Source organism: Petromyzon marinus, chromosome 16 (assembly GCF_048934315.1).
Source record: "Petromyzon marinus isolate PM22_M1 ecotype Great Lakes invasive population chromosome 16, UKy_Petmar_22M1.pri1.0, whole genome shotgun sequence".
Classification (NCBI taxonomy): Eukaryota; Metazoa; Chordata; class Hyperoartia; order Petromyzontiformes; family Petromyzontidae; genus Petromyzon; species Petromyzon marinus.
This window is the reverse complement of record NC_133682.1, coordinates 848,846-869,396: the sequence shown is the minus strand read 5'-3', so window position 1 is coordinate 869,396 and position 20,551 is coordinate 848,846. Positions and strand designations below refer to the sequence as shown.

Below are 20,551 nucleotides of genomic sequence, written 5' to 3'. Positions count from 1 at the left end.
ATCGGAGGTGTGGGGATAATGTTGACGATGAGCTCTTAAAACGACAACGATGATGATGGCTTGCTAAGTCACGTGAGCAGGCAGCGTCAAGCCTCCCGCTCTGAGTCCGCGCCGCTCAATAATTCACAACCCCCCGGCCCGCCCCTCCCCGTGGCGCCAGGCGAATGCGTCACGAGCAGAGCACAGCCACCTCGAGAATGCCCCCTCATCACACAGCCATCATCATCGTCGTGGTCGCTTCATCATCTCATCGTCACCTAGTCATCACGCTGCCGTCACATCACCTTCACAATTACATCATCACCACCATCGTCACTTCGTCGTCACATCATCAATCGCCGTCAGTTTTTATTGCGCCTTCGTCAGTCATCACTTTGGAGTTTTCAATTATTCATCATCATCATCGCATTCACGTCGTCATCATCATGGCGCTGCCATCCTCGCATTATCACCATAAACGGTGAGTCATCAGTGAGTCAGGCTTTATGATGTTTAATACATCGTGGTCGTCATCATCATCATCATCAAGACCACCGCAATCATAATCATCCATCCCCCATCCACTGCTGCATGAAGGCCACGTGCCCCCCCTCCACCTCCTTCCCTCCCCACCACCAAGGTCCTGCGATGTCTCATTCCACATCCTGGACACAATACACGGCACCTCCAAATGCCGCAAGCGTAGGAACTGGAATGTGACTATGATTCACTCGTTAATCAAAATAAGTATTACGTCGCATGAACTAAATAAAAGTCTTTCCTACGCAACCCATCAGCCCCACGGCCTTCTGGGAGTGCGCACTTTCAGCTGCGTTGATTAATCACAGGCAAAAGTATGAACCGGTACTCGACAGCCAATGTCTCGTCAGCAGGGTCGGGCAACGCTTAAAGCAGTGCCGGTGAGCCGCCGACCTCACGAGAACTCCGCGTGCCCAACCCAGTGCAGGGCGCGGTGCTGGGCGCCGTGCAGGGTGCGGTGCAATGTGCTGGCTGCTGGGAGCTGCGTCATCACTCAATGCCATCGACGTGCCTGCGACAGCCTGAATCGGGTTTGCTGCTGCTGTCAGCGCGAACAGTTCGCGGTTGGTCATCGTCATCATTATTAGGAGTACGAGCATTGTTGTCGCCACTGTTGTTGTTCTTGTGGCCACTGCTGCTGTTGTTGTTGTTGTTGTTTTTGTTGCTATTATTTTCTCGTAGGCTCCGGCTGTCGTGCGAGCGCTCAGCACGAGCCGTGGCGCGCCCCACGGGGAGCGCCGCTTCTTGACATGCACGGGAGATGAGGGGCGGGGCGGGGGGGGGGTAATTACTACCCTGAGAGCCACGTGGCATGAGCCGGAGTTAATTGCGGTCCACAGAGAGAAAGGGCTTCACACACACAATGGGGACTGTGACACGCACAGGTGCTCGAGGAAGTACAGCTCGCGGCAGGGTGTCCCGTGGGCCAGAGGGATCAGAACGGTCAAGAGGTGTTAATGGAGAACAACAGCTGTGATTTTACATCGAGTTGGTTGACCCAGACGATTGCGCCAGGAGGATTAGCGGAGTGGTGCATCGCTGAGATGCTGAACCGGCACTGCTGAGATCCTGAGATCGAATCTGGGTTCTGATTCCGAATCTGGGTTCCAGCCTCAGCCTGCCATTCAACGGAATTCTCACGTGCGAGTTTCTGGTCTTTTTATGGTCCCTTGCACTGTCCTCATCCGACTTCCTTCCCTGCCCTTCCCTGCCCTTCCCTGCCACGCAGGAGGGACCACGACATCACCAACAATAATCACTGCCCCATCGACAGAGACGGTCGCACGGACGGGGGCTCGCGGGGGGATGCGGCCAGGGCTCCAGGACGACCCCGAGGAGGCACCACGCAAGGCCAGTGGGGAACGGCAACAGCTGACTCATGGTGATGATCGTCATCATCATGACCATCATCATGACCAGCAGCAGCAGCAGCAGCAGCAGCAAGAGGAAGATGACACGACCGGCGGGTCAGCCAGCACAGTGGGCACCGAGTCCCCGGCCCCACGGGCCCCGGGCCCCGACGTCCGCGCGGCCACGGCGACCCCGCGGGCCTTCCCGACCCCCGAGACGTCGGGGAGCGTCGCGGTGGTGGAGGGGAGCCCGCGACCCCTGCCGGACTTCGGCTTCTTCGTGCTGGTGCCGGTGTTTGGGCTCACGGGGCTGCTCGGGGTCCTCGTGTGCCACACGCTCAAGGCGCGCAGGGCCCGCGGCGCCACAGAGAGCGTAGGCGGCGGTGGAGGCGGAGGAGGAGGCGGAGGTGGCTCGGGGCTCGCGGGCGCCGACTGTAAGGAAGGTGAGAGGCCCACGTGGGGTGAGCGCAGTTTGGGCCACCACGGAGGAACTAGCCGAGCCTCTGGAGAGACTCGTCCTCGACACGGGAATGTGGAATGTAATGCAGTGAAGATGAGTGGGTGGGGGCGGGGGGGGGGGAGTCTGTGTTGTGTGAACAGTGGGAAGGGGAGCGATGGGAATTCGCGGGAGAGGGGGGAGGATGGGGGATGGTGGAGGTGGGTGGGGCCCCCGTTTTGTGAACAGCTGTGGGAGGGCAGTGGGGGACTCGGGGAGTTCTTTGGCAAAGGTTCTAATGAACTAAACGCTGAGCGGCTGGCAACAAACAGCACTCTCAGAGGTGGAGTAAATATGTGTTCACACGTTTATTAAAGTGTAGTAGGTGAGTGCGTGAGTGGATCCGTCGCACTCCGTGATGACGAACGTGTCGAATTGTTCAATTGGCACCACTGCCAACGCAGCAGAAGCAGCAACACCACGTGATTACTGATCAACATCGATTCGGAATACAGGAACGATCAATAGTGATCAATTTCGCGGGGTCTCACGAAGTGGGGGGGGGGGGGTGTCGGACGATAGACCCCCCGCCCCCCCACAGCACCCCCCCCCCACCTACCCCCCACCGCATTGAATGAATCCCACCGCTGCGCGTCGCGAGGGGACATGATTCCTCTCCGGGTGTTTGAGACGACCGGACCCTGACCCCGCAGCTTCCTTCCTGCCCACGCAGCATCGCACGGCATCCACAGCCTCCGCACGTGGGCGGCCCTCACGCGTCCGCTTTGTGTGCAGTCACAGAAAGAGGGACGTTGTTAATCGGCCAACGTAACAACAACAGCCATAGAGATACATCTGGGTTCGATTCCCGGCTAGGGTGAACACACATGGACCGGTCATGCTGCGCCTCCTCGATGTCGAATCAACCTTAAATGAGTGCCTGGTGCGATGTGTATCCAACTTGAGCACGAGGGAGACAAAGGGGGTCGGGCGTGGTCCTGGCCATACCCACGTATGACTGACTCTCTGGTCACCATAGGTGCTACTCGCTAGCAGCCCTTGCCCCAACAGTCTGTGAAGGCTACAGGGGGAACTCGACTCGGACTTTATTTCTGCTGGTGGGATGTCAGCGGATTTATCAAACGTTCATTGTTGGGTCAAAGACCCCGAATGTAATGAAGCCACTGGGGGTCTCTCTCCATCAAGCCGACCTTCCCAGTGGCTATGCTCGCATCGCTCATCAGGCGTGTGTCGCGAGACCCCTCGCGGTCACAATCTTTAACTGCAGACACTTTGCTCGAGCAACCAAGAGGTCCGTCCCGTAAATGGTACAACATTATTCTTGGTTCTTTCGGTAAAGTCACCACGTAGAAGGGAAACAATGAAATAATAAAAATATAAAACAATACAATTATCACGACGTTTCGACTGCAACACAATCATCATCAGGTGTGAAAACCACAGCAAGAAAATGTTCTTGCTGTGGTTTTGTTTATATTTTTATTATTTAATTGTTTCCCTTCTACGTGACTTTACCGAAAGAACCAAGAATGTGCATCCCTGCAGTCACGAAAGCTTTAAACCAAAATGCTACAACATTGTAACACACCTTGGGGTGGTGAGTCATACCCGGCCGCCTTTGTCTCCCCAGTGCTGTTGTTAACGCTCCGCATGTAAAATACGGTACTAATTTTGATCTGACCTAGGGGAGGCCCACGACATGTTCAGATGCTACAAAGACTGTAGCGGTAAGTGCTGTTGGCCAGCACCTTTGATGCAGACTGCCACAGATCATGAGGGGCTGAGTGGCCAGCAACTCTCCTGGGTTGCACCTTGATCATGTCGATCCTGCTGCTGTTATTGATGATGAGATCGATGCTGCTGATGGTGGTGGTGCTGCTGCTGGTTATCATATGATGATGCCACTGTTGCTGCTGATGCTGACGATCAGTACCGTAACGAGCTTGGAGGCAGGGGGTGCCTTGGCCCTCCTTGGTGGCCAAAGCTACAAGTTGGGGCCCCCATGACAACCACCATGAGCTTTGTTTTCAACAACAGTGTAAGAGAACAACAACAGTGTAAGAGAACAACAACAACAACACTTCTGTAACGATGTGATTAGGCAAGAGGAGCCGCGATACATCATAGCCAAGGTGCGACCGTGCGAGACAAATCAAATGTTGGGGCCCCACCCGCCCGATCGTTGCACCCCGAGCTGATAATGTCGTTACCACTGCCACTACTGATGTCGTTACTACCCCACTACTGATGTCGTTACTACCCCACTACTGATGTCGTTACTACTGTCACTACTGATGTCGTTACTACTGCCACTACTGATGTCGTTACTACCCCACTACTGATGTCGTTACTACCCCACTACTGATGTCGTTACTACTGCCACTACTGATGTCGTTACTACCCCACTACTGATGTCGTTACTACCCCACTACTGATGTCGTTACTACTGCCACTACTGATGTCGTTACTACCCCACTACTGATGTCGTTACTACCCCACTACTGATGTCGTTACTACCCCACTACTGATGTCGTTACTACCCCACTACTGATGTCGTTACCACTGCCACTACTGATGTCGTTACTACCCCACTACTGATGTCGTTACTACCCCACTACTGATGTCGTTACTACTGCCACTACTAATGTCGTTACTACCCCACTACTGATGTCGTTACTACCCCACTACTGATGTCGTTACTACTGCCACTACTGATGTCGTTATTAATGCCACTACTGATGTCGTTACTACCCCACTACTGGTGTCGTTACCACTGCCACTACTGATGTCGTTACTACCCCACTACTGATGTCGTTACTACTGCCACTACTGATGTCGTTACTACTGCCACTACTGATGTCGTTACTATCCCACTACTGATGTCGTTACTACTGCCACGACTGATGTCGTTACTACTGCCACTACTGATGTCGTTACTACCCCACTACTGATGTCGTTACTACTGTCACTACTGATGTCGTTACTACTGCCACTACTGATGTCGTTACTACTGCCACTACTGATGTTGTTACCACGGCCACTACTGATGTCGTTACTACCCCACTACTGATGTCGTTACTACTGCCACTACTGATGTCGTTACTACTGCCACTACTGATGTCGTTACTACTGCCACTACTGATGTCGTTACTGCCCCACTGCTGATGTCGTTACTACCCCACTACTGATGTCGTTACTACCCCACTACTGATGTCGTTACTACTGCCACTACTGATGTCGTTACTACCCCACTACTGATGTCGTTACTACTGCCACTACTGATGTCGTTACTACTGCCACTGCTGATGTCGTTACCACCCCACTACTGATGTCGTTACTACCCCACTACTGATGTCGTTACTACCCCACTACTGATGTCGTTACTACCCCACTACTGATGTCGTTACTACCCCACTACTGATGTCGTTACTACTGCCACTACTGATGTCGTTACTACCCCACTACTGACGTCGTTACTACTGCCACTACTGATGTCGTTACTACTGCCACTGCTGATGTCGTTACTACTGCCACTACTGATGTCGTTACTACCCCACTACTGATGTCGTTACTACTGCCACTACTGATGTCGTTACTACTGCCACTACTGATGTCGTTACTACCCCATTACTGATGTCGTTACTAACCTACCGCTGATGTCGTTACTACCCCACTACTGATGTCGTTATTACCCCACTACTGATGTCGTTACTACCCCACTACTGATGTCGTTACTACTGCCACTACTGATGTCGTTACTACCCCACTACTGATGTCGTTACCACTGCCACTACTGATGTCGTTACTACCCCACTACTGATGTCGTTACCACTGCCACTACTGATGTCGTTATTACCCCACTACTGATGTCGTTACTACCCCACTACTGATGTCGTTACTACTGCCACTACTGATGTCGTTACTACTGCCACTGCTGATGTCGTTACTACCCCACTACTGATGTCGTTACTACCCCACTACTGATGTCGTTACTACCCCACTGCTGATGTCGTTATTACCCCACTACTGATGTCGTTACTACCCCACTACTGATGTCGTTACTACTGCCACTACTGATGTCGTTACTACTGCCACTACTGATGTCGTTACTACTGCCACTACTGATGTCGTTACTACCCCACTACTGATGTCGTTACTACCCCACTACTGATGTCGTTACTACCCCACTACTGATGTCGTTACTACCTCACTGCTGATGTCATTATTACCCCACTACTGATGTCGTTACTACCCCACTACTGATGTCGTTACTACCCCACTACTGATGTCGTTACTACTGCCACTACTGATGTCGTTACTACTGCCACTGCTGATGTCGTTACTACCCCACTACTGATGTCGTTACTACTGCCACTGCTGATGTCGTTACTACCCTACCGCTGATGTCGTTACTACTGCCACTAATGATGTCGTTACTACTGCCACTGCTGATGTCGTTACTACCCCACTACTGATGTCGTTACTACCCCACTACTGATGTCGTTACTACCCCACTACTGATGTCGTTACTACCCCACTGCTGATGTCGTTACTACCCCACTACTGATGTCGTTACTACCCCACTACTGATGTCGTTACTACCCTACCGCTGATGTCGTTACTACTGCCACTAATGATGTCGTTACTACTGCCACTGCTGATGTCGTTACTACCCCAATACTGATGTCGTTACTACCCCACTACTGATGTCGTTACTACCCCACTACTGATGTCGTTACTACTGCCACTACTGATGTCGTTACTACTGCCACTGCTGATGTCGTTACTACCCCACTACTGATGTCGTTACTACCCCACTACTGATGTCGTTACTACTGCCACTACTGATGTCGTTACTACCCCACTACTGATGTCGTTACTACTGCCACTACTGATGTCGTTACTACTGCCACTACTGATGTCGTTACTACTGCCACTACTGATGTCGTTACTACTGCCACTACTGATGTCGTTACTACTGCCACTGCTGATGTCGTTACTACTGCCACTGCTGATGTTGTTACTACCCCACTACTGATGTCGTTACTACGCTACCGCTCATGATGCTGACACTGATGGTGCTGATGATGCTGACACTGATGGTGCTGATGATGCTTTCCCAGGTGCGAGCTTACTTCTGCCGACTGCCCAGTACTACGCGGGGAACGAGGACACGATTGGGCAGCTGGTGAAATACTTTCTGCACAAGAACGGTGAGAGACCGAGGTCGAATGCAGAGACGTGGTTTGTGTATTGTTTGACACATCCCATTGGCTCACGCCGACTCCTGGAAGTGCACTTTTGTCTCGGCAGCATCGGTTTAAAACGAGCAAACTCTCCGCACCGGTTTTGACGTTCGGTTTCTCATAAGCAAGCCCGACTCTGCTGATGCGACACCGCATGGCGAAAGTATAGCCGGTATAGGCCAAACCTGGCGTTGGCCAGTGCTGAACTTCAGCTGCAAACTATGCATTGCACCATCGCAACATTGCGACCGTCTACTGCAAAACAAACTTGGCAGGACCCTCTTGAAAAATAGTCTTGAGACTCGGCGAGGCTTTCTTTGGTTAATTATCGCAATAAAAAAGTAACACATTAAGTCGTGAAGTACAGTAGGGGCTGGCACGGATTAATAGCAACAATTTGTATTGCATTGTTATTATTGTACATTGTTGTTATAATTGTTATTATTTTGATTATTATTGTTGTTATTATTCAGGAAACGTGGAGGCTCTGCAAGCCTTGGCCATGGAAAGTGGGCGACTGGAGACTACGGACAGCATGGCGAGCGGGTAGGGACCTGCAACTGTCAATCATCTCACATTTACCTGTCAATCATCTCACCCACGTGTCTCTCTCATCTCACCCGTGCGTGTCGCACCACTAAATTGATTGCGCGCACGCACACACTAATCGCCGAAGCCGTGACTTTGTCCTGGCAAACCCACCTCTCTGTGCGCCTCTTGTTAAGCGATAAACGGCTCTGCGCCCTGATTGATCGATACAGCCACCGCATAGTTAACCCATTGTTAGAACCTCCACCTGCTTATTTGATTGGCTAATTACATCGTGGCCCCCCTATTCCCCCTACCCCCCACCTCCCTCCCCCCCCCAACCACGCAGCTTCTGCTCACCGGCCGAGACTCCGCAGCACTGCCAGCTGCCCCGCGTGCACTCTCCCCCTCCGCATCATCATCACCACCAGCAGCAGCAGCAGGCGCCTCCCCCGGGCTGGCTGCAGGCGCCAGCCCCGGGGTGGCTGCACGCCCACACGGTGCACGCCTCCCACTCGCGCTGCGCCTGCACGCGCTGCCGCCACGCGCTCTGGGCCGAGCTGCCCTGGACCCCCTGCCCCCCAATCGGTGGGGGCGCTCGCCCCGCGAGGGCGACGCCCAGCCGCCAGGGGCGCCCTGCAGACGCGGCGAGTCAGGCCATCGGCAGGTGGGGACGGGGGACGGGGGACGGGGGGGTGGGGGGGGGTGAGGGGGTGGGGGGGGTCGCGTCAGAGAAAGAGAGGGGAATGGGGGGACAGGGATGGGAGGGGGAGGGAGGTGGGGGGCGAGAGGGGGGGCGAGAGGGGGGGGGCGAGAGGGGGGGGCGAGAGGGGGGGCGAGAGGGGGGGCGAGAGGGGGGGGCGAGAGGGGGGGCGAGAGGGGGGGGCGAGAGGGGGGGCGAGGGGGGGGGCGGGGGGGGCGAGAGGGGGGGCGAGGGGGGGGGCGGGGGGGGCGAGAGGGGGGGGGCGAGAGGGGGGGGGGCGAGAGGGGGGGGGCGAGAGGGGGGGGGCGAGAGGGGGGGGGCGAGAGGGGGGGGGCGAGAGGGGGGGGGCGAGAGGGGGGGGACTTGTTCAGGTATCATTTGCCAGGAGCCGAATGGAACTCAGGTGGTGGGGTTTTAGTGTAGTGTATGTGATGACGTGTAATACTAGGGGCCGTGTGTGTGAATATACAGAGTGTGTGTGTGTCATTGTATGGGTAGTATGTCTGCTGCTGCGTGATCAGAGCATGTGTGTGTGTATGTGGCTAAATGATGTGATTGAGGCCGCTTCAAGTGTCTGTGCGGTCCTGTATAATTGTGTGTGCGAGTGGGGAGCGGCAGTGTCGTGGTCAGCGCACTGCTCTACGGCCAACGACAGTGACGGAAATCTGAACCGGTTCTGAGCCTCCCCTAGGTCGGCTTGGCCTCAAATGAGTATCTGGTGCGATGTGGAATCAACATCAGCTGTGCCGGCTTTCGATAGCGGGTTGTCTGTGTAGCGTGTGTGTGGGTTGCAGTGTGTGGTGCAGTGTGACTGCGTGTTTGTACGTAGACGGTGTGCATGCCACGCGTTCACCGCTCCACGCTCCCCCCGTTCCCGCCCCAGGTTCCGCGTGAGCCAGATCCCCGAGCAGAGGGAGTGGGGCAGCGCGGCCGAGGAGAAGAATCTCCTGGAGATGAGCGACAGTGACGGCGACGACTCGGCCAGCGGCCACATGGCTCTCGACAATCCCGGGGGGCCCGGGGCCCCCCAATCCCACCACCCGCTCCCCCGGGCGCAGACCGACACTAAGCTTTGTTTGTTAGCGTGAGTTGTGGGGGGCTAGAGCCCCCCCCCTTCCCCCAACCAACCACAACCCACGAAACTCGGCTAACTATAACAACAGCCAATTCCTAGCCGCATGAAGTATTATCGTGGTGCAGGAGGGAATCGCTGCTGTTACTGCGTCCGTCGCTACACCCCCACTGCCAGCCCCCCTCCCCCCACTGCCCCAGTATAACATTGGGCGAGCGTGTGCATTAGACCTCTTGTTCATCCGCATCGGCTTTAATAACAGAGGGCACATTTCAGACTCGGGGACGAGTGGTTGGCGGTGCCCCCCGCGGTTGAGCCGGCTCCTCCGGTGCGGCGAGTCGATGGCCCGGAGGCCGCCCGTCGGTGGGACGGCGCGGGTCGACGGCGGCACGCCGCACGACCACCGCGTGGCCGAGCGGAAGCTCTTCACAACGGTTCCTATTCCTCCGCCGCCGTGTTTCTGCGGAGGGCACAACGGCAGCGAGCGTGAGTCTGTGCGCGAGCGAGCGAGCGAGTGGGAGCGTGAGAGCGTGCTCGGTGGTTAGCGCACTGCGCAATGAACCCCGGCGGCCCGAGTTCAATTCCCACTCGCGGCCAATAACGGTGGCAGATAATTTTAACCTTCTCCTAGGTCGACACAGCTTTAACTGAGTAACCTGGTGCAGTGTGTAAACCTTAGTATTGGGGAGACAAAGACGGCCGGGTGTGGTGCTGGCCACCCACTCAACCTCGTGTGCAGTGCCGGACTTGATAGGTGCTCGCTAACAGCATTTGCCCCCAATAGTTTGTTAAGGCTATACGGGGGATTTTGATCTTTGCGTGTGTGCGAGTGTGTGCGAGTTTGCGCGAGTGTGCGCGTGTGCAAGTGAGCGTGGGCTGCAGGACAGATAGGGTTTCACGGGGACACTTTTCCCGAAAAGCCACCGCGTGAACATTCGGAGCACATTTCTCCAGCTCTGAGAAATTCGCATTTCAGTTTGGGTCTCCGTGCGATGGTCACTGGCGCCACTGTCGTCAGTGAGAGGGGGGCACCGCCGCCGAGTTTGTGGATCAGAGGCAGCCGAACGGGCCTCGGTAGCGGTTCTGTGATATTACCTTCAACGGGCCGCTTTCCGACCGTCACACAGCTCACAGCTACAGGTTCAAATTAACATTTCTCTCTCCGCGATGGCGCTCGGCACAGTGAAGCTACCCATTGCGTTAAGTTGCGGTTGTGGTCGGCCGCGTCAGACAGCTGAAGTGAAAATATGAATTTGGTGGGGAACTCACTCCAGAAAGTTGGGGTTGATCTTCACTTGAGTTGTCTTTGTGCAGCTGACCACCACACGCAGAGGGGCAGCCGATGCAGATGGACTCTCCGTGGGCCACAAATCGTGGAGCCATCCCGAGGGCGCGATCCTCCTCCTCCCCCACTTAAGCTGACTGGTTTACACGCACGCAGGGCTTAATCTCATGGAATACAGCCAGGGTCCCCCAACTCCCGGACCCCACCCCACCAACCCAAACCCCCCCCTGGGCAATTAATATCTTCTGAAGTTCAGCCCTGGACAGCTCCGACTGAGATTAATCTCTTTGCATGTGAATCTAGTGTAGCTAAGACAGCATGATGCGTAGTATTTATAAACTAGCATTATTCCTCCTACTACTATGTGTTTTTTAATAGTTGTATTATTACTATGGTTGCGTGTTGTTGTTATTATTATATTTATTGCCGTCTTGGCCGCTCGTGACGCTCTTGGTTCGTTGGAGCCACTTCCCTGCCCTGGGTTCCGTGAGCATGGTCAGTGGGCGACTCAATCCACGACCCACGTGCACACGACCCACGTGCACACGACCCACGTGCACACGACCCACGTGCACACGACCCACGTGCACACGACCCACGTGCACACGACCCACGTGCACACGACCCACGTGCACACGACCCACGTGCACACGACCCACGTGCACACGACCCACGTGCACACGACCCACGTGCACACGACCCACGTGCACACGACCCACGTGCACACGACCCACGTGCACACGGGGTGGGGGCGGGGCGACGAAACTCAGGAACCGTGGCCAATTGAGGACCATTCACAGGCGGCCCCTTTGTCAATCCACTGCTGGATGGCCATCCTTCACCGCATTGGACAGCGGTGCGTATTTTTGGTTAAGGTTGGAGAAGCGGAGCGCAAGACTACGTCAGATCTCACCCGTTCGCCCCTCACCAATGTTGGCCACGGTCCGGAGTCGAACCCGTGCGGCTGGATGCGAAGTGCAGTGTGCTAACCGCCGCGCCACTGCTGTCAGCGTATATAATTTGGTTATTGAATATACGAGCGGATTTGTGTTGCGGAGATCAATGCGGACGTGTTGGGGGGGGGGAGATCATTCAAGCGCCCTGGGCGCAATGGGTCGAGCGAGACTCGGCTCCAAAGAAAAGCGGTGCCATTTGAGCACCGCCATCACCGTCAGTCGTGATTTATCCACTGCTAGATGAGTGCCTCTCCAAGCAAGTCGCTCGTAGCTCGAGGAACTGCCGTAATCGACGGCACATATGCAAACGGTTCGCACCCTGCACCAGAACGTGGGCCATGACGATCAATCAACGCCGAGCTGTGGTGGTGCTTTGGATGGCAAGGGTTGGTGGATCACTCGGAGATTTGTGAAACTCCCATACTACGTTGGGCTGCGAGATTGTTGACCAGAAGGTGGCAGCCACACCACGTGGGTTCATGAACCCATCTGTATGGAGTGTTTTGGCTGTCACATCGTCGCTACGCGCTTGGGCTGGCTGTCTCCGGGTTCTCTCCGTTTCATCCCCCACACTGAGAATTCAAACTCTCGTCAATAACGGAATTGGCCAAACATCCCGATATAGCAGGACCCTCTTGAAAACAACGGAGTCACGGGACTCTCGTGGGTAAATACAGCGTATTATTGTTCAGTAGATAGAACAAAAACATGTTTTGGTTGTGACTGGGCACAATACCGCTCCGCAAAGCAACGAAAATTGGTGGGTGGCTGGTGTGAAGGGGAGTCGAGGCGGGGCGGGGGGCTCACTAATTCCTGCCCCCCACCCCCACTCTCCACTCCATCATCTCCCGGCTCCCTGCTGCCCCCCCCCCCCGTAATCTGATTTCCCCGTCGGCTTCAGTGCCCGCTGACCTTTCATCTCGGCGGTGCAGCGGAATGTCGAGACATCCATCTCGGCATAAGAGGAGGTCACGCGCACGCTCCTGGGCACACAGGGACGGCGAGGGGACTTGTCTCTCCCGATAGCTGATCAACGGAAATGTCAGCCATGTGTCCGGACAGGATGCAGAGAATATTGCGAATGTGAGAGGAGCAGTATGATGAAGAGGTGGGGGCGGGGGAGCGGTGTGATATTGTTATCTAGGTGATGGGGGTCATGCCCCCCACCTCCCTTCATCCCTTACACCCCCCCCCACCCCCATTGCTTCATTTGTACTGCACTTATATGAATGGAGTCGTTGCAAAATACCGGGGGGCTGCTCCCCCCCCGCCCCCTTCGCTAGAATTGAATTGCCTCAATCTCCATCTGTTTATTTATGCGCATGGGGTTCTGTGTATGCATGTGCCCCTGCTTGAGTCTGTGTGCGTCTGTCTTGTGTGTGTCTGTCTTATGTGTGTCTGTCTTTTTGGTCTTTGTGTGCGTGTGTGTCAACCGACGTGTGTGTGTGTACCAGTCGGAGGATGTACCGATGTATGTGTGTGTGAGTGTATCAATGTACGACTATAGTACTTTAAGAATTCACTGCTGGATGAAGGCCTCCCCACGCCATGTTGGTCATATGGGTTGTGTGACCATACCTCACCACGCTGGTAGATGCGGGTTGGTGAAGCGGGGAGCGGAGCGGGGCACGACCGGTTCGGATTATGACTCGCCACTCATGTTATCCGTGGCCGGGATGCGAACTCAGGTGGCCGGATTAGTAATGCAGCGCGCCAACTGTGTGTGCCTCTTTACCGATGTAATGATGTGTTGACCTGCAAACGTCTGTTAATACCTCTGTGTAAGTATGAATATCTGTGTGCTGACGCCTATTTGCACCAATGTGTGTGTATGTACCCCTGTGTTGGGTCATGTAGCCCGCATGACCAGCCACCGCATGCCCAAGCAGCTTCTGTTTGAAAGCATAGAGGGGGCTAAACGGGCACGACACGGGCTGGAGAAGAGATGGACTGATGCGGCACGGGAGGATGTGGAGCTGAGTGGACTTGCTGACGACTGGTACCAGCGGTGTCAAGATCGGCCTCGATGGAGGAGGCTCGTGAAGGACGCTACTGGGTAGTTGGAGGCAGTCGCCCTCCAGCAACAACGGAGGGCAGTGGAGCGACGCTCACAACAACGGCGGCTAAAATAGAGCAAGTTGGCACAGTAGGGGCAAATCTGGTACATCTATCTACCAGTCATCTCAGTCAGCCAACCTATGGCACCTGGGTCTGTCCCGAGACCTGCCAGCGAGCCTTCGACACTTCACGTGTCATCTAAGTGCATCTAGCCTGCCACAGGCGCCGTGGTGACATCACTGTCACTAAGTGGCGAATGGCGCGGGTATTGGTACTGGTGTTTGTGTGCATCTAACAATCCAGTGTGCGCGCCAAGTCTGTGTATATTCCCATGTTGATGAGTGTATGCACCCATATCTGTATGCACCCATGTCTGTATGTTCCCATGTCTGTATGTTCCCATGTCTGTATGCACCCACGCCGTATGTACTGTGCCCATGTATGTCCTCACGTCTCTGTGTATGTACCCATGTCTCTCTGCGTGTACGTACAGCCGCACGTGTATGCGCGTGTATGTCACGTGTGTATAGCAATACGTATAGCGAAACTGTTACTTGAAAATGTTACGTCCCCCCCTCCCCCGCGCAGGGGGGCTAAAGGGGGGCGGGACCCCCTAATTTAAACCCCTGGAGCGGAGAGTCAGCGGACAGGCGGCGTGAGGCCGCTGAAGTGCAGAGTAATAAATAGAGTTCGATGTTTCTCTTTCGAGCCTCCCGTGTCCTGTCTCTCTCTCTGGAGCGCGAGGACACGCGTCCGTACATCCCGAAGGCCCGACTGCCCACATTCACAAGATTATCACGATGATCAGACCCCAGAGTTGCTATACAAAGTAAACATTTGACTAATTTGGTATCATTCACAACGCACGGACACCCCATATTATTAGACGCTACCCTGATCACATGGAGAAGTGCGTCTTATAATCCGGAAAGTAAAGTAACCCTTTACCTCTAACCTTTAACGTAACTAACTCTAGAACAAGGGTCAGCAACCAAAACAAGAATAATTTTACTTGGAATTCTGTAAAAAAACATTAATATTTCAGGAGCCGCATTGCGTTGTGAATGCGAGCCGGTCCTTCATAAAAAATACCATCACGAAACAGTCATTCAAGAGCCGCAGGCTGCCGACCCCTGCCCGAGACCCACCAAACCCTCGACTCGAACCCTGAACCTCGAAACCACAGTCCACCGACCCCTGCTCTGGACCCTAACAGCAGCCGGGCCGCGGTGGCTATGCGCTGGCTTTGCGCGTGGCTATGCGGTGGCTATGCGCGTGGCTATGCGGTGGCTATGTGCGTGGCTATGCGCTGGCTATCCGGTGGCTATGCGGTGGATATGCGGTGGCTATGCGCGTGGCTATGCACTGTCTATGCGGTGGATATGCGGTGGCTATGCGGTGGCTATGCACTGGCTATGCGGTGGCTATGTGCGTGGCTATGCGGTGGCTATGCGGTGGCTATGTGCGTGGCTATGCGCGTGGCTATGCGCTGGCTATGCGCGTGGCCCCCAGCAGCCCAGAGCTCTGGGCACAGCCACGGGTCGAGGGGAGCGGCGGCGCCGTGGTTCAGCGCACGAAGCTACGAACCCGGCCACCTGAGTTCAATTCCTGCTCGCGGCCACCAACACCGGTGACGATTGTCTGAAACGGTCCTGGGCCTCCCCTAGGTCGACTCAGGCCTCAAATGAGCACCTGGCGTAATCTGTAAACATCGCCACTGGAGAGACAAAGGCGGCCCGGCGTGGTGGTAGCCACCCACCCCCTCGCGTGCTGTGCGTGCCGCCCTTCCTTGGTGCTACTCGCGAACAGCGCTTGCCCCAATAGTCCGTTCGAGGCAACACGGGAGATCTTCGTCTTTAGTCGCTGTGATGGCAGTCGTAGTAGTAGTGGTGCTAGTTGTAGTAATGGTAATGGTGCGGAGGATGGCGGTGGTATTATTGTTCTGGTCGTGGTGGTATTGGTAAGGACGGTGGTGGTTGTGGTTGCTGTGGTGAGTACAATTCGCGGTTGCCAATGCACTGCCGAGCCACGAGAGCAGAGGGCGGAAGAGCCGAGATCAGAAAAATCTGAAAAATCACATCGGTGCACTTCTCTCTGCCGAGTTCATAAACGCGACCGCATCGCTGCACATTCGTCAACAATATAGGTGACGTTTCGGGCAATGGCTCATCATCAGATACAAATATACAGGCCGGCACCAACGGCGCTCACTAAGATATACATAGTCGATAAGAGTCAATACGCGTATTCAACTGAGCAAGGATTTAAGGTACAAGTCGAACGGTAGACCGCCGTGAAGTCACCGGTGTACGGATCGTCACTTTGTGCAGTAACAAGGAGTGCTCATCGTCACTTGGGGTGCACTTTGTGAAGTGACAAGGCGTGCTCATCGTCACTTGGGGTGTACTTTGTGAAGCGACAAGGCGTGCTCATCGTCACTTGGGGTGCACTTTGTGAAGTGACAAGGCGTGCTCATCGTCACTTGGGGTGCACTTTGTGAAGTGACAAGGCGTGCTCATCGTCACTTGGGGTGCACTTTGTAAGCGTGTCCTTCCGTCAGCTCTACCTCTATTCATGCGCTATGAATAAGATGCATTGCCCAAAACGTCGCATATTACGCGAGCGCGCATTCTGCGTGTTACTCAAACCGCATCCCTAACCGCGAACACCATAAGCCGTATACCTACCACCAATTCCAACCCTATCCCCAATACTCGCCAAGACGGTAATCATAACCTAAACCAATCCCTAACCCCAGCGCCATCCTATACCGAACCATATCTACTCGAACTAACTCGATCCCTCACCCCAAACTCTAACTATACGCCCTAACCCTAATCACATACCTTACCTAAACTCCTAACACCAACCCTATCCCTCACGCCAACCATATCCCTAACTCAAAGTCGAATCCCTATCACTCACCCTCTCCTCATTCTGAACCACTTCGTCACGGCTCCCGAGTTGTGAAGAATGGAGACAGACCCACGTGGTGCGCGTGGGGGCGCTGCAGCTCAGGGGAGTCAGTCTATGGGTGTCTGTGTCAGTCTATGAGTCTCTGTGTCAGTCTATGGGTGTCTGTGTCAGTCTATGGGTGTCTGTGTCAGTCTATGGGTCTCTGTGTCAGTCTATGGGTGTCTGTGTCAGTCTATGGGTGTCTGTGTCAGTCTATGGGTCTCTGTGTCAGTCTATGGGTGTCTGTGTCAGTCTATGGGCCTCTGTGTCAGTCTATGGGTGTCTGTGTGAGTCTATGGGTCTCTGTGTCAGTCTATGGGTCTCTGTGTCAGTCTATGGTGTCTGTGTCAGTGTATGGGTCTCTGTGTCAGTCTATGGGTGTCTGTGTCAGTCTATGGGTGTCTGTGTCAGTCTATGGGTCTCTGTGTTAGTCAATCGGTCTCTGTGTCAGTCTATGGGTCTCTGTGTCAGTCTAAGGGTTTCTGTGCCAGTCGATGGGTTTTTGTGTCAGTCTATGGGTCTCTGTGTCAGTCTATGGGTCTCTGTGTCAGTCTAAGGGTGTCTGTGTCAGTCTATGGGTGTCTGTGTCAGTCTATGGGTGTCTGTGTCAGTCTATGGGTCTCTGTGCCAGTCTATGGGTGTCTGTGTGAGTCTATGGGTGTCTGTGTCAGTCTATGGGTGTCTGTGTCAGTCTATGCGACTCTGTGTCAGTCTATGGGTTTCTGTGTCAGTCTATGGGTGTCTGTGTCAGTCTATGGATCTCTGTGTCAGTCTATGAGTGTCTGTGTCAGTCTATGCGACTCTGTGTCAGTCTATGGGTCTCTGTGTCAGTCTATGGGTGTCTGTGTCAGTCTATCGGTGTCTGTGTCAGTCTATGGGTCTCTGTGTCAGTCTATGGGTCTCTGTGTCAGTCTATGGGTCTCTGTGTCAGTCTATGGATCTCTGTGCCTGTCTATGCGTCTCTGTGTCAGTCTATGGGTCTCCGTGTCAGTCTATGAGTGTCTGTGTTAGTCTATGGGTCTCCGTATCAGTCTATGGGTCTCTGTGTCAGTCTATGGGTGTCTGTGTCAGTCTATGGGTGTCGGTGTCAGTCTATGGGTGTCTGTGTCAGTCTATGGGTCTCTGTGTCAGTCTATGAGTCTCTGTGTCAGTCTATGGGTGTCTGTGTCAGTCTATGGGTATCTGTGTCAGTCTATGGGTGTCTGTGTCAGTCTATGGGTGTCTGTGTCAGTCTACGGGTCTCTGTGTCAGTCTATGGGTGTCTGTGTCAGTCTATGGGTGTCTGTGTCAGTCTATGGGTGTCTGTGTCAGTCTACGGGTCTCTGTGTCAGTCTATGGGTGTCTGTGCCAGTCTATGGGTCTCTGTGTCAGTCTTTGGGTGTCTGTGTCAGTCTATGGGTCTCTGTGTCAGTCTATGGTTGTCTGTGTCAGTCTATGGGTCTCGGTGTCAGTCTATGGGTGTCTGTGTCAGTCTATGGGTCTCTGTGTCAGTCTATGGGTGTCTGTGTCAGTCTATGGGCCTCTGTGTCAGTCTATGGGTCTCTGTGTCAGTCTATGGGTCTCTGTGTCAGTCTATAGGTCTCTGTGCCAGTCTATGGGTGTCTGTGTCAGTCTATGGGTCTCTGTGTCAGTCTATGGGTGTCTGTGTCAGTCTATGGGTGTCTGTGTCAGTCTATGGGTCTCTGTGTTAGTCAATGGGTCTCTGTGTCAGTCTATGGGTCTCTGTGTCAGTCTATGGGTCTCTGTGTCAGTCTAAGGGTTTCTGTGCCAGTCGATGGGTTTTTGTGTCAGTCTATGGGTCTCTGTGTCAGTCTATGGGTGTCTGTGTCAGTCTATGGGTCTCTGTGTCAGTCTATGGGTGTCTGTGTCAGTCTATGGGTGTCTGTGTCAGTCTATGGGTCTCTGTGCCAATCTATGGGTGTCTGTGTGAGTCTATGGGTGTCTGTGTCAGTCTATGGGTGTCTGTGTCAGCCTATGCGACTCTGTGTCAGTCTATGGGTTTCTGTGTCAGTCTATGGGTGTCTGTGTCAGTCTATGGGTGTCTGTGTCAGTCTATGGATCTCTGTGTCAGTCTATGAGTGTCTGTGTCAGTCTATGCGACGCTGTGTCCGTCTATGGGTCTCTGTGTCAGTCTATGGGTGTCTGTGTCAGTCTATGGGTGTCTGTGTCAGTCTATGGGTCTCTGTGTCAGTCTATGGGTCTCTGTGTCAGTCTATGGATCTCTGTGCCTGTCTATGCGTCTCTGTGTCAGTCTATGGGTCTCCGTGTCAGTCTATGAGTGTCTGTGTTAGTCTATGGGTCTCCGTATCAGTCTATGCGTCCCTGTGTCAGTCTATGGGTGTCTGTGTCAGTCTATGGGTGTCGGTGTCAGTCTATGGGTGTCTGTGCCAGTCTATGGGTCTCTGTGTCAGTCTATGGGTGTCTGTGTCAGTCTATGGGTCTCTGTGTCAGTCTATGGGTGCCTGTGTCAGTCTATGGGTCTCTGTGTCAGTCTATGGGTCTCTGTGTCAGTCTATGGGTCTCTGTGTCAGTCTATGGGTGTCTGTGTCAGTCTATGGGTCTCTGTGTCAGGCTATGGGTGTCTGTGCCAGTCTATGGGTTTTTGTGCCAGTCTATGGGTGTCGGTATCAGTATATGGGTGTCTGTGTCAGTCTATGGGTCTCTGTGTCAGTCTATGGGTGTCTGTGTCAGTCTATGGGTGTCTGTGTCAGTCTATGGGTCTCTGTGTCAGTCTATGGGTGTCTGTGTCAGTCTATGGGTGTCTGTTCCAGTCCATGGGTGTCTGTGTCAGTCTATGGGTGTCTGTGTCAGTCTATGGGTCTCTGTGTCAGTCTATGGGTCTCTGTGTCAGTCTATGGGTGTCTGTGTCAGTCTATGGGTCTCTGTGTCAGTCTATGGGTGTCTGTGTCAGTCTATGCGTCTCTGTGTCAGTCTATGGGTGTCTGTGTCAGTCTATGGGTCTCTGTGTTAGTCTATGGGTCTCTGTGTCAGTCTATGGGTCTCTGTGTCAGTCTATGGGTATCTGTGTCAGTCTAAGGGTTTCTGTGCCAGTCGATGGGTTTTTCTGCCAGTCTATGGGTGTCGGTATCAGTCTATGGGTGTCTGTGTCAGTCTATGCGACTCTGTGTCAGTCTATGGGTCTCTGTGCCAGTCTATGGGTATATTTTTCAGTCTATGGGTCCCTGTGTCAGTCTATGGGTCTCTGTGTCAGTCTATGGATCTCTGTGCCAGTCTATGCGTCTCTGTGTCAGTCTATGGGTGTCTGTGTCAGTCTATGGGTGTCTGTGTCAGTCTATGGGTCTCTGTGTCAGTCTATGGGTGTCTGTGTCAGTCTATGGGTGTCTGTGTCAGTCTATGCGTCTCTGTGTCAGTCTATGGGTGTCTGTGTCAGTCTATGGGTCTCTGTGTTAGTCTATGGGTCTC

The 20,551-nt window shown here is 54.0% G+C and overlaps 1 protein-coding gene across 2 annotated transcripts in view; it reads left to right on the top strand.

Annotated features, from left to right (window-relative positions):
* Nucleotides 1-14,881, top strand: part of LOC116943030 (tumor necrosis factor receptor superfamily member 19L-like) — a 29,542-nt gene extending 14,661 nt beyond the window's left edge. For both annotated transcript variants that reach the window (XM_032955638.2, XM_076067387.1), the window contains 5 exons: nucleotides 1,748-2,311; nucleotides 7,449-7,538; nucleotides 8,045-8,117; nucleotides 8,449-8,766; nucleotides 9,686-14,881. In XM_032955638.2, the coding sequence (XP_032811529.2) occupies nucleotides 1,748-2,311; nucleotides 7,449-7,538; nucleotides 8,045-8,117; nucleotides 8,449-8,766; nucleotides 9,686-9,890 (1,250 nt within the window). In that variant the 3' untranslated portion in view covers nucleotides 9,891-14,881. The remainder of the gene's footprint in view (nucleotides 1-1,747; nucleotides 2,312-7,448; nucleotides 7,539-8,044; nucleotides 8,118-8,448; nucleotides 8,767-9,685) is intronic.
* The last annotated feature ends 5,670 nt before the right edge of the window (nucleotides 14,882-20,551 follow it).